Source organism: Sorex araneus, chromosome X (genome assembly GCF_027595985.1).
Source record: "Sorex araneus isolate mSorAra2 chromosome X, mSorAra2.pri, whole genome shotgun sequence".
Lineage (NCBI taxonomy): Eukaryota > Metazoa > Chordata > Mammalia > Eulipotyphla > Soricidae > Sorex > Sorex araneus.
In genome coordinates this window covers 352,557,933-352,570,021 of record NC_073313.1, presented here as the reverse complement: position 1 = coordinate 352,570,021, position 12,089 = coordinate 352,557,933, and the positions used below count along the sequence as shown (strand labels likewise).

General features: G+C 37.9%; 1 protein-coding gene across 2 annotated transcripts in view; it reads left to right on the top strand.

Annotated features, from left to right (window-relative positions):
* SMC6 (structural maintenance of chromosomes 6) overlaps nt 1-12,089 on the top strand; it is a 75,371-nt gene that overhangs the window by 59,156 nt on the left and 4,126 nt on the right. For both annotated transcript variants that reach the window (XM_055122784.1, XM_055122785.1), the window contains exons 23-25: nt 4,446-4,571; nt 8,705-8,810; nt 11,001-11,153. In XM_055122784.1, the coding sequence (XP_054978759.1) occupies nt 4,446-4,571; nt 8,705-8,810; nt 11,001-11,153 (385 nt within the window). The remainder of the gene's footprint in view (nt 1-4,445; nt 4,572-8,704; nt 8,811-11,000; nt 11,154-12,089) is intronic.

Genomic DNA, 12,089 nt, shown 5'->3' with positions numbered 1-12,089 from the left:
CAGCCCCGGAGCCATTTTTTAATGTACGCATTAAGATGAAAACAAAAATTCATTATCAATGAGATTTTATTGAAATGTATATTTTCATATTACTGGTTTAAAAAAAATACCGTTTTAAGCTCTGAAGCAGGAGTACCTGGACTTGAACTTTAAATCTTCTAATTGTTTATGTGACTTTGGCAAATTTTCTGTTCTTTTTGAATCATCTAAAAGGTACTTAAATTAGAGTCATTGAGATAACTCTCAAAATTTGAAGTTCTCCCAGGCACTGTCAGTTTGGCATTAATTAAAATTTTCATTTTTAACACATTCACATAATGTTAATGAATAACATCAAAATTTTTAATGACATTTAACATTTTAAAAATTACAATTTTTACTTTCAGCTGTATTCTATGTTATATAGCCATGAAAATACAAAAATGTCTGAGTTACCATAAGCTTTGCTAAGGAAAATTTGAGTACAGTGTTCAATAAGAGAGTCCATAGTGAGAAGAGAGTGTATAGGCTACATCCTCTTAGATGCGCTGTGCATGTTAGTGTTGTTATTCGAATCTTTGATTTTATGCCAGAAGACTTCAGAAGTTTCAATTTGGCTAGCTAATTTTGTTGTTCTAATCCAAAATTAGAAAAGTAACTTGTGCTCATTTATTATAGCATTATTCATAAGACTGAGAAATTCGAAGTAGGCAACTACTGAACGAGGTTAAACATAGTGGTAAATTAAAGCTGTTATAAAAAAAAATTAAAGCTCTTATACTTTATGAAGACCCTTGCATGTTAAGATCCTGGAGACCAGTGATCTCAATTCTGTTTTCAAAAACATTGGAAAACAATGCAAAGACATAAAATACCATACATTATCTAAAAGAGGAAAATATTTGAATATTTTTAAAAGGCATTGTACAAGTGCATACAGTGAAAAGGTTCCCTTTTTCCTATTCTACATCAAATCCATTACTTTTTATTTATTGAATATACTTCATTGTGCTTTGCATATGCAAGATAATAGAAATATTTTTTATTGTTGCAGACAAAGAGATAAAATATAAACTGTTTCACTGATTTCTTATTTGATCTTTTTGGGTATCTTGCCATGTCAGTAGGTTGGCAGTTTCTCTGTTTTTTTGTAATTTTGCGGTATTAGATTCATCTATTCATCATGGGTATTTGAGCTAGTGTAAGCATTGCTGTTGTAAGTGTTGGTACGGGGCCGGAGTCCTAGTGCAGAGGATATGTGCTCGCCTTCCATGAGTCTGATCTCAGTTCCATCACCGGCATCACATATGGTCCTCTGAGCACCTCCAGGTACGGCTCCAAAACCAAAAACAAAAAGAAAAGTAGTACACGATAATTTTGGTATGTGTCATGTTATAAATATGTTCAGGTTTCTTACACTGGACAAGTTTCTTTCTGGATATTATACTTGATTCTACACTTCCATCAGTACTGTAGAGAGTCCTTAGTTTCCCTGCAGCTTAAATAGTATGTGGCCATATTGATTGTTTTTCTGTTGCATAGAATTCCTCCCGTAAAGGTGTAGACCATGGAGTAATTTAAATTTGCATTTCACTAAACTTCAAGTGATGGAACATATTTTCATGTTTTAAATGTCATTTTTGTCCCTTTTCTGTGAGTGTTATATGTGCTTTCTATTTTTCTCTGATTTTTTTCCATCAGTAACCTCTAATGATTCTTCATAAATTTTTGAAGTAATTTATCTGATCTTTATGTAAAAGTTGCTAGCATTTTTTTCAGTTTATTAAGTAATACTTTATAGAATCTTTTTTTTTATCATGTACAGATTTTATGTATACATTTTTATATCTAATAGATTTTTTAACCATTATCAGAGAAGGCTTCTCTATTCTTAAACAGTTCATCAGGAATAGTTGTGTTGTTTGGTTTCTGCACTGTGTTCACTTTTTTTTGCTGGGATAGCTAGTAAGCATTCTTTTGGGAGACTCTTTATGACCAGTATCAAGGTTTTGGTCATATTTTCAGCCCTAGATTACTGTCTGCTAAAGATTATTGCCCAAACCGCTCTTTGCTATATGATTATGAAAATGGTGATTTTTCTGGCTCACTTGTGTGCTCCTTATTTGTCAGTTATTTGTAAGAAAAAACCTTTCTCTCCTACTTATCTGCCTATTCATTGACTTACTTCTATTTTCAGTCTTGGACCGACGTATTCCTATTTTATATCATTATAGCAGTTATAGTTGGTGCCTAAAATTTCCCAACTTTGGAAATTGGAGTCAAATGGAGCCCCTTCAAGCTGGATACTGTGTACTTTTAACATGCTCACTTCATTTGTATGTATTTATTTGCACTTTTTCGCTTTCAGGCATAACAAGATATAGCAAGCCTTATCCTTTGCCTTTCTTGACCCAGCCTTGGAGTTAGTCACTTTGCCAGGCCCTCGGGTTCCTGTTAATGAGAGCTGTTGGGCAAGAAATACCAGTTCTAGAGAACCCTGAAGGAAAAGTGAATCATCCAAGTCATAATTAGTAAACGTTTATTTTACCAAAACCAGAAAGAGCGTTTGCAAACCAAATCTTCATCCAGAACCGGTGCTGAGTCAGAGGGCAGGGGTGGTGTTCATTGCTGCGGAGCAGTGTATGTGGTGACAGAATTCTCTACAGTGACTTGATTTTTCAGTGACCAATTAGAATAGTAGGATTTTCTTAAATGTAGGGAATATTGATCAATGATTACCTTATATTAACTTTGGAAAGCAGTTTAATTTTGCTGATGACTTATTTCCCCAGGCTTAAATAAGAAATGACCCAGGCCTTGGAAAATAACATGTCACTGAACTTGGCATGCACTAAACTGAATCGGTGTGTTCAGTGAATTTTCAAGACTGGTCTTTGTTTTTGATTAGATGGAACCAGGGGAGTTTATAGTTCCTGACATACTCATTTAGGTTCTTGCTGTGACTGCCGCTGAAGACATGAGTTCCTAGTGATAGCTCCGTTTCCAACTGTGGCCTGGTCTGTTTGTTACCTCACTGCTTCATGTTTCTCTGTTCCTCTGCAGTGGAGACCCTGGCTCTCAGCAGCACTGTTTGCTCAGGCCCACCACACAGTTTCAGAATTGCTACACCCATACTACTACAATTAAAAAAAAAACAAAAACAAATTTCTACTGAAAAGCATTCAAGAGGTGCTTGCTATTATTTTTTTCCTAGTATGTAGCAAATTTACCATGTTCTAAAATTGTTTAGGTGTTTTTCTCCTCTTACTATGGAAAGTAACTGCTTGAATACAGATGGTTCATTCATTCCTGTTTGTGTTTATTTTTAGCTTTCTCCATCCTACTTGATTTCAGTTTATTGGGAATGTGTAAAATATAAAGCTCCCCGAAGTCAAAGTTATATATTCAAAGGTTTTTCTCAGAGAAATACCTTCCCTCAATTTTCCTTCTACATTAGTGTCTACCCATAGCTTTTCCTTGGTCCTAGTGGTTTTTTTCACCCCGAAAGTTCGCAGGTCCATATGTGTTTGATTTTTTAATTCCTCAGTTGAAAACCACCCTGTCGGTTACGGGTCTCCCCATTCTCTGTACAACTTCACTGTACCCTGTTGTGTGTGTGTGTGATTAGTCAGTACACCAGAGTTTACTCCGTTCTTCTGCATATGCATTTGTGTTATTTCCAGTTTTGCAGTTATGTAAGATGTTGCTCTGTGTACTTGAAGCATATGTTTTTTCATATTGTTGGGTGTTTGGATCACTACGGAAAATTTCGAAAGTGAGTTTAGCAGATTAAAGCATGATGAGCAATTATTTTATTATTGCATATTGCTAAATTCCTTTTTATAGAGTTTGTGCCATTTTTGCATTTTCACCAACATAGTATTACATGTGGGTTTGGGGTTCTTTTGTTTTGACGTGATTTGTTTTGGTGAGGAGGTCCTACCTGGTGGTGCTCAGGGCTTATTCCTGATCTTTGCTCAGCGATCACTCCCGAAGGATGCAGGGGACCATATGTGGTGCCGGGAATTAAACTGGGTCGGCCATGTGAAACCTTACCTGCTGTTCTATTTCTCTGGCCCTTGCAGTTCTAGTTTAAAAGCCAAGTTTCTTTGTTACATTATTATTATCATTATTATTATTATTATTATTATTATTATTATTATTGCGATGAATTGGTATCTATTACAAAAGGCAGTATTTTTTTGCCTTCCCTTTACTTTTAGAAGATATATCGCTGAAACTTTCTAAGCTCTGCACCTCTGGGTTCCCCGCAGATATTTTTCCTCCCCCTTCTCTGGGCCTTAGACTTTGTTTCTGCCCTGCCAGCAGCTCCTCCTAGTCAGGGCCGTCTTCTACTTCGACCCTGTGCATCACTCGACGCTCCCTGTTCTTAACTCTAGCTGAGATTTTACTTTTTTTTTTGTTTCTTTTGCACTTATTTACTTAATATTTTGTTTATAAATTAGGCAGTATCAAGAAGCAAGAGAAACCTATCTTGACTTGGACAATAAAGTGAAGACTTTAAAAAGGTTTATTAAATTGCTAGAAGAAATAATGACCCACAGATACAAGACTTACCAGCAGTTTAGAAGGTAAGTGCATTTAAAACTATGACATTTTTGACTTTTCCTTGTTACATGTTTTCCCTTACAAATAAGTAAATCAACCACATGGTTCTGTTTGCTTTATTGGCCAGTACTTAAATTTCCATAATTGAATCAAAGAATTCAGGAGTTGAAGGTCTTTTATACTCAGCCAATCCTACTTCTTCATTCAGTTAGTCCTTTGAATGGGATTTCATTGGTTCTAAAACAGCCTATGTCACTTCTTACATACAACCTTAAGACAAGCCACTGTCCGAAGGAACCTCTTGACCAAGATCTTGGTTGATTTACTGTGACCTGCTAGAGTGATACAGCTCCAGCGACGAAACCTCTGTTTTTGTTCCTCCTGTATTACCTACCTACTGCAGAACCTGACATAAGATAGAAAATTGATCTATGTATTGACTGAATGGCGAAATATAAGATCAGGAAAACTGGATATTAATATGGCAGAAATATACAGACTTACAGGGATAGATTGACTTCCAACAAAAATGCCAACTAAAAGGAAAAAGTCAGGTTAAAATGACCTTTGATATAGTTGGATCCAAGACAGCCCTTCTCTTTTCCCCTCGGTAACATTCCTTTCCTCAGTAATCCTTTCGCTTTCTTTGCATTTCAAACTCTGTAAATTTTAAGACTATAGAAATTTTTTTTTTTTTTAAATTTTATTGAATCACCATGTGGAGGGTTACATAGTTCTCAGGATTATGTCGGTTATACAGTTCTCAAACACCCTTCACTTCACCAGTGCCCATCTTCCATCACCAACCCCCCCAGTATACCTGCCGCCCCCTCCCACCTCCCCAGTCCCAACCCTTGCCCATGATATGTTTCACTTCGTTTACGCCTTATTTCGCCTTATTTCGATTACATTCCATGTTTCAACACACAACTCACTACCGTTGTTGGGGTTTCCCCCAAAAAAGAAAAGCAGTCCTATTGCCAAGGAGGCATTTGATAGTTCTCCATTGCTAAGAATATAGAGATATTAAGTCCCGCTGTTTGTTACATAGTTTTTCTTTTTCCCCCTTGCCCCGCGCCACCGAGTTCACGCCTGTTTTAGTAATCGCCACGCTGCCTGACAAGGGAAAAAAAACCGAAAAGGATGGTTATTTCCCGTCATCAGCAGGCGTGGGGCTCTGGCTTAGTTGATAGACTTGTAGAGTATCTGCAAGCAGTCTCTGGAACCGACGGTCTTGCGCTGGTGTCGGCTCCGGCTCGAGATTCCACCAGCGTCCCGCTGTTCCTTGTACATAATTTTTCCCCTTATATCCCATTCCCACGCCACCAGGTCTGTTTGCTTAATGGACATCACACTGTAGTTGATGACACACCGCGTTTCTTCCCGAGAAAGAAGAAAATTTCTTCTCAGCCGGCGTGGGGATATACCTTAGTTCAGTCTAGTGAGATGACTACCACTTTGATTGCCTTCAATATTTCAGCAACAGACTTACTATTAGGATCTCCCACAAAAGTCCGCCCCATTAGAAAGGAACCATTACATATTGCTCATACTAAGATGACATTAAGTCCGCGGCCGCGCGGTTTTGGGTTTCTGTATAAAGTCCAGGGAAAGTACAACCAGAAATAACATCACTATAAACTTTTACCCTTTTATGGTGCTCATAAGATGGAGAAACCTAGAGAGAGGCTCGGCGTCTCCGTTTTGCGCTCAGGAAAACCGCGGCCCCTGCGCTGTGCTCAGGGGGGAGGAGTTGAGAGAGAGACAGGTTAAAAGAATAGGGGGATGCCCGGGTCCCACAGCTTCAGCACGCCGTGGGGTCTCTGGTCCCATGCCGGAATTAGTTCAGTGGGCTGCTTGGGGTCCGAGGGCGCTCCCTCGGGCCCCTCCATCATGCTCCTTCCACAGCCGGGTCCAAAAGGAAGCAAGACTATAGAAATTTTAAAATGTGTCTATGTGTGTATGTGGAGCAGTTCAGAAAAGGTCATAAGGATAAATAAACTTTCTATGTTGAACTATGTTCCATAACTGAGTTATGGTTAAAATTTGAAATATGTGTTTAGTTTTACAACACATTATTGGAACTTGGGTCACGTTGGCTTATCTATATCCTTTTGAGACTATTTGAAAATCCTGTTCAATGGAACCCAAAGAGCCGTTTCTTTCCTACCTGTGAAGCAGCGCTCTTCTGAGTAACCCACCCAGGCCTTGCGTCACGCAAGCCTCTGCTCAGGCCACTAGCATCGGGAGCTGGTTTGGGCTCTGAATAATCTTGGAGTATTTTCTTTGCCCAGAGTAGCTCACACACATGGCGTGATGGGCTGAACACTCACCTTGACATTCTCGAGGACTGTCCGTTTGTCGTTTCCCTAAACACTTCTCCCTGTGCTGGCCCTCATCTAGTAGCTGCTTTGGGAAACAGAGGCGCCTTGACCCAGACTTCTAGCTCCGACCCCTCAAACAGGGACAGGTTTCCACTCCCTTGTACGCTTTCTCTGACTACCCATTTGGGGCATCTTTCAGTGTGATCTCAATTTTAAGAGATGATTTTAACTGGAACAGCCTGCACTGTCTAATGTCGAGTCTAGACGATCAGATTTCATATACTTTGTCCACGTTTAGTTTCAGACGAAGGAATGAATCCAGTGACTTTTGCTACTTATTTACCAGAAGCAGTAGGATTTGTGTTTATATCATATCCAGGAAATTGATCTTTAAAGTGTTTTCTGTAAATGTAAGTGAGGCCTTACATTTTATTGTCTTGATATAGCTCTTCACCACTAATATGTTCTACATGATTTACCCAATTTCCGGAGCTAAATTCTGTTTTTTTCTTTACCCCGGAGGGATATAGAGGTGTGCCATTTTATGACTAACAGTCTCTTTTGGATTTTCATGAATAGAAGAAATTAAAGAAAATGCATATTAGTATGAAAGAAACGTTAATGGTAAATTTTTAAATAGTAGTGGTTCGTATGGCAGGAAAAGAAAACGCAGACTGTCAGTATTCTGTAGCCTGGAGATTTGATGCAGATTAGAAAGGGGAGTTGAAGGGGAAAAGAATGAAAGAAATCGTCTCTGAAGAGATGAGTGTTAGACTCAGTAGAAGGAGAGATCATACATTTAGTTCATTTGTCCTGTCTTAATTCCTAAGTACTATTCTCCAGAAAAATGAGCTACTTGAAGAGCTGACTGATTCAAGAGAACTATGGAAAATACAGATGAGCTTCTTGCTGTGCCATAGTATAAGAAAGTACTCAAGAAAACAATGCAAAGCAATGATAGAAGACATAGAAGACAGATTACAGGAGCTCCTATTAGCAAAATATTGGTAAAAGATAGGACAGGGCAAGAAAAATGAATAAGGATGTTTATGGAAGGTAACTGAAGGAGTAAAAAAAGATATGTGACTGTCAGATTAATAGAAGGATAGAAAAGTTAGTAATTGATAAAGAAAATCTTCCTTATCTGATTCAGAGACAGAATGGTGTAAACTGCATCATGCTAGGCACTTTGGAAGGCTAATATTATAGGCACAGAGTAAGAAATAAATAATAATTGACTTTAGTCTTCTTGCTGTTGTAAGTTTAAAAGAGACTGGCAAGTGGATAGGTCATTTATTCGTTATCTTATTACTTCTCTCATGTAAGACTTCGTTTTCTTTTGTATTCAGCTATTATATATTCCATTGAATAGATGATGCATTCATATGGACTGCTTATAATACAATGAAATATTATTCATTGTGATAGGGCCTCTTCATTCTATAGATGTTTATTATAAAAGGAAGTGTAGTAGAGAGATGTAGGATGGAATGTGAAGTATAAAGATGGGAATAAAAATCCTACAAATGGTGAAGAGATAGTACAGGTGTCAAGGCACTTTCCTTGTGGATGGCCAATCCAGGTGTGGTGTCCCAGCGCCCAGAAGTGATCCCTGAGCCACAGAGCCAGGAGTCAGTCCTGAGCACAGCTAAGTCCCCGCTTGTCCCCTCCAAAATATCAACAACAGAAGAAGTACCTAAAACTGCACCTATAAATGGACAGCCAATGGTAACCTCTTTCTCTCTGGGTTTCCATGCTGGTTTAAAGACCGTGCTAAGTATGTATATCTAATGCTGTGTTTTTATATTCTTCATAACATGTTTTTTTCTTAGGTGCTTAACTCTACGATGCAAATTATACTTTGACAACTTATTGTCTCAAAGAGCTTATTGTGGAAAAATGAATTTTGACCACAAGAATGAAACTCTCACTATATCAGTAAGTATCTTTTGGTTGTTGGTCATTAGAAAAATTAGCCGCTGTTCATCTTTTAATAATATATTGGTAAGATTATCTATTCTCTTTGGGAAAAAAAAGAACTTTACTTTAAGGGTAGTGTGCCAGAATTATGTGTGACAGTCATTATGGAAAATCTAAGCCTCTGGTTTTAAGACAAGATTTCTCAAAAAATATCCTACCCCATGTAATCGCTTGGTATCTCTGAAGGTGTCCTAAATACAATCTCTTTTAGATAAACAAAGTCACCACATTCAACTTCGCAGTAACCTCTTTTAGAATTCTTTCAATCACATGTATTTAAAGAAATTTTCACTCATCATGGCTTATTATTTTTTGTTCAGTATGAGTCTTGTATCTGGTTGTGTCTTTATGGCATTCAATAATTATTTTTAAAGCTCTTTAACCACTAGATGTCATTGTAATTCAGTTAACAAAAGATTATTTTGATACTTGTAAGTATAAAAGAAAACAGGAATAGCAAATTCAAGACAACAAACTGCATAGGAATGTATTTGATCAAGGAGGTAAAAAATATGTATACTGAAAAAAATATAAGACGATTTATCAAAGAAATTGAAAAAATTACACATTAATGGTAAGATACCCGGTCTTTATAGATAAAATCGATACTGCTCAAATGTTAATGCTATCTGTAGATTCAATGCAATATCTATTTAGATGCATTGTTGACAAACACAGAAAATAGGGGCCAGAGAGATATTACCACGGGTGAGGTACTTGCCTTACACGTGGGCAGCCGAGGCTCAGCTCCGGGTCATACGGTCCTCTGAGCCCTGCCAGGAGTGATCTCTGCATGCAGAGCCAGGAGAAGTAATCCCTGAGCACCATCATGGCCCCAAAACCAAATAAAAATTTTTTAAAAAAATTTGTTTTAAAGACAGAAATAGTCCTAAAATTTGTACGAACCATCTGAAGATACCAAATCAACAAAGTTCTTTAGAACAAAACTTAGGGTTACCATACTTCCTGGCTCCAAAAAGCAGTAGTGACACAAATACTACAGGACTGATGAAACATTTTTAAATTACTGTTTTAAGCCCAGGCGTTAACTCATGCTTATACATAGTCAATTAATAATACTCGTTTAGCTAATAAAATCCAGTGGTTATGGAGTCTGTTCAGTAAGCGGTGATGGAAAACTGAGTATCCACATGTAAAACAATGAAACAGTAGATGTGTCTTAGACCGGTCCCAAGAGCAGCAAAAATGGACTGAAGACTTAAACATGCACAGGTGGTGTATGTTGATATTTTGATGCCGGATGGGTTATGGTCCTTGCAGGAAGATCGTTTCTTTTGATCGTTAGTGTTTGCCTGCCACTGGCACTGTTAGTGGTTTGCTGCTTTTCTTTTCAGTTGTAGTTAACACTCATGCTAGCTTGTACTTTTGACCTACGAAGTTCCTGCACCTTCACTGCCACCAAAGTACCCAGCACCCTCCACCGCAGTACTGTGTCGCCCTAGTCTGCCTCTTCCTCTCCCCACTCTTCCCCCTACTGCGTGATTCTCTGCGTTCTGCAGTCAGAGGCCTAGAGTTTGTCACTGTTTGGTAGTTCCCATGTGTTGTTTCTCTGTATACCTCAGATAAGTGAGACTACCTGGTATTTGTTCTTTTCCCTCTGACTTATTTCACTTAATATGATGCCCTCCACTTCCATCTAAATCGCAAAAGGCTCTGAGATTTTTTTTCTTATAGTAATATAAAGTACGTTGTATCTAACACGTATTCTAAAACATAATAAAACATTTCTTGTAATACCTGCATAATATTCCTTTGTATATATACACCACAACTTCTTGGACATTTAGGTTATTTCCGTATCCTGGCCTTTGGGCACGGGGATTTAATGAACATGGGTGTGCAGGCATTTTTTATTAAGCCTTTGGAATTTGGGGGTGTCTAGTCTAGTTACATTGAGAAAACTCGAATTTCAGTTTGATTCTCTTTCTTTCAAACAAAACTACCTTTAAACTGCTTATTGTTTTACTGTAATGTATTTTAAAGGGTATAATGTCATTTCCACATCACTCAAGGCCTTCAGTTTTTATCTTGTATGTGTATGTATGTGTCTATATAAATGTTTAAAAATACCCATTTCCTTTTACGCCGACCAAACTGTTGTGTATTTTCTTCTGTTAACTCCTTAAGGTTCAGCCTGGAGAGGGGAACAGAGCTGCCTTCAATGACATGCGAGCCTTATCTGGAGGTGAACGTTCTTTTTCCACAGTTTGCTTCATTCTTTCTCTGTGGTCCATTGCCGAATCTCCCTTCAGATGTCTGGATGAGTTTGATGTCTACATGGTAATATTAATTTTTAAGTTCTCCAATCTCTTTGTTGTTGAAAGTATGTATTCTCAAAGGAGCAAATTTCTCCTTATTTTTTTTTTACCCTCTTTGATGGTGCTAGATATCGAACCCAGGGCCTTAAGTATGCAAGGCAAATGCTCTACTGCTGAACTGCATGTAGGCCATTTCTACCTCTAAGGCAAAATGTGTGATCCAAGTACCAGGGTTATCGTGAAGCTACGTGAGGACCTGCATCTATTGCCCATAGTGTGGTACAGACATAAAAGTCCTCATAAATGATCTAGCAGACTTCTTTATTCTGTATCTCAAGGGATCTGGGTTTATACTACACTACTCCAGCAAAATTGTTTTAGCAAGAATGGTAAAGAACTTCTATATTGCGTTAATTGAACCATGAATATAGTGAACTTGCATTGCATGTGTAAGACCCTGATTTTTGATCCCTACACCACAAATATTTTATTCTTAAGGTGGTTGATACCACAGACAACCTCCTAAGATGCATTATTCAATTCCATGAAGGTAGAAATTAGCTATAAAATAGGAAGAAAGCCAGGGAAAAGCACTAAGAGCATGCTGTTAACCTTTGGGTCAAAGAAGAACTCGGAGAAGAAGTTAAAGAATTCCTCAGAATGGGGCTAGTGAGATAGTACAGCTGATCCAAGTGCAGTCCTGGGCACCCCGCCTTGTTCCCTGAGCACTGTCAGATGCTATCCCTATGAACATTAATGTAAATGTTCTTGACAAAGTCTTAGAAAAACAACCCCACCAGTATATTAATAGAATCATATACCATCAGCAAGTGGGATTTATCTCAGAGATGCAAGGATGGTTGAATATGTGCAAATCAAACAGCATAATACATCATATTGAAGGACAGATAAAAATCATAGGATCCTGTCAGTTGATACAGAGAAAGCTTCTTTTTAT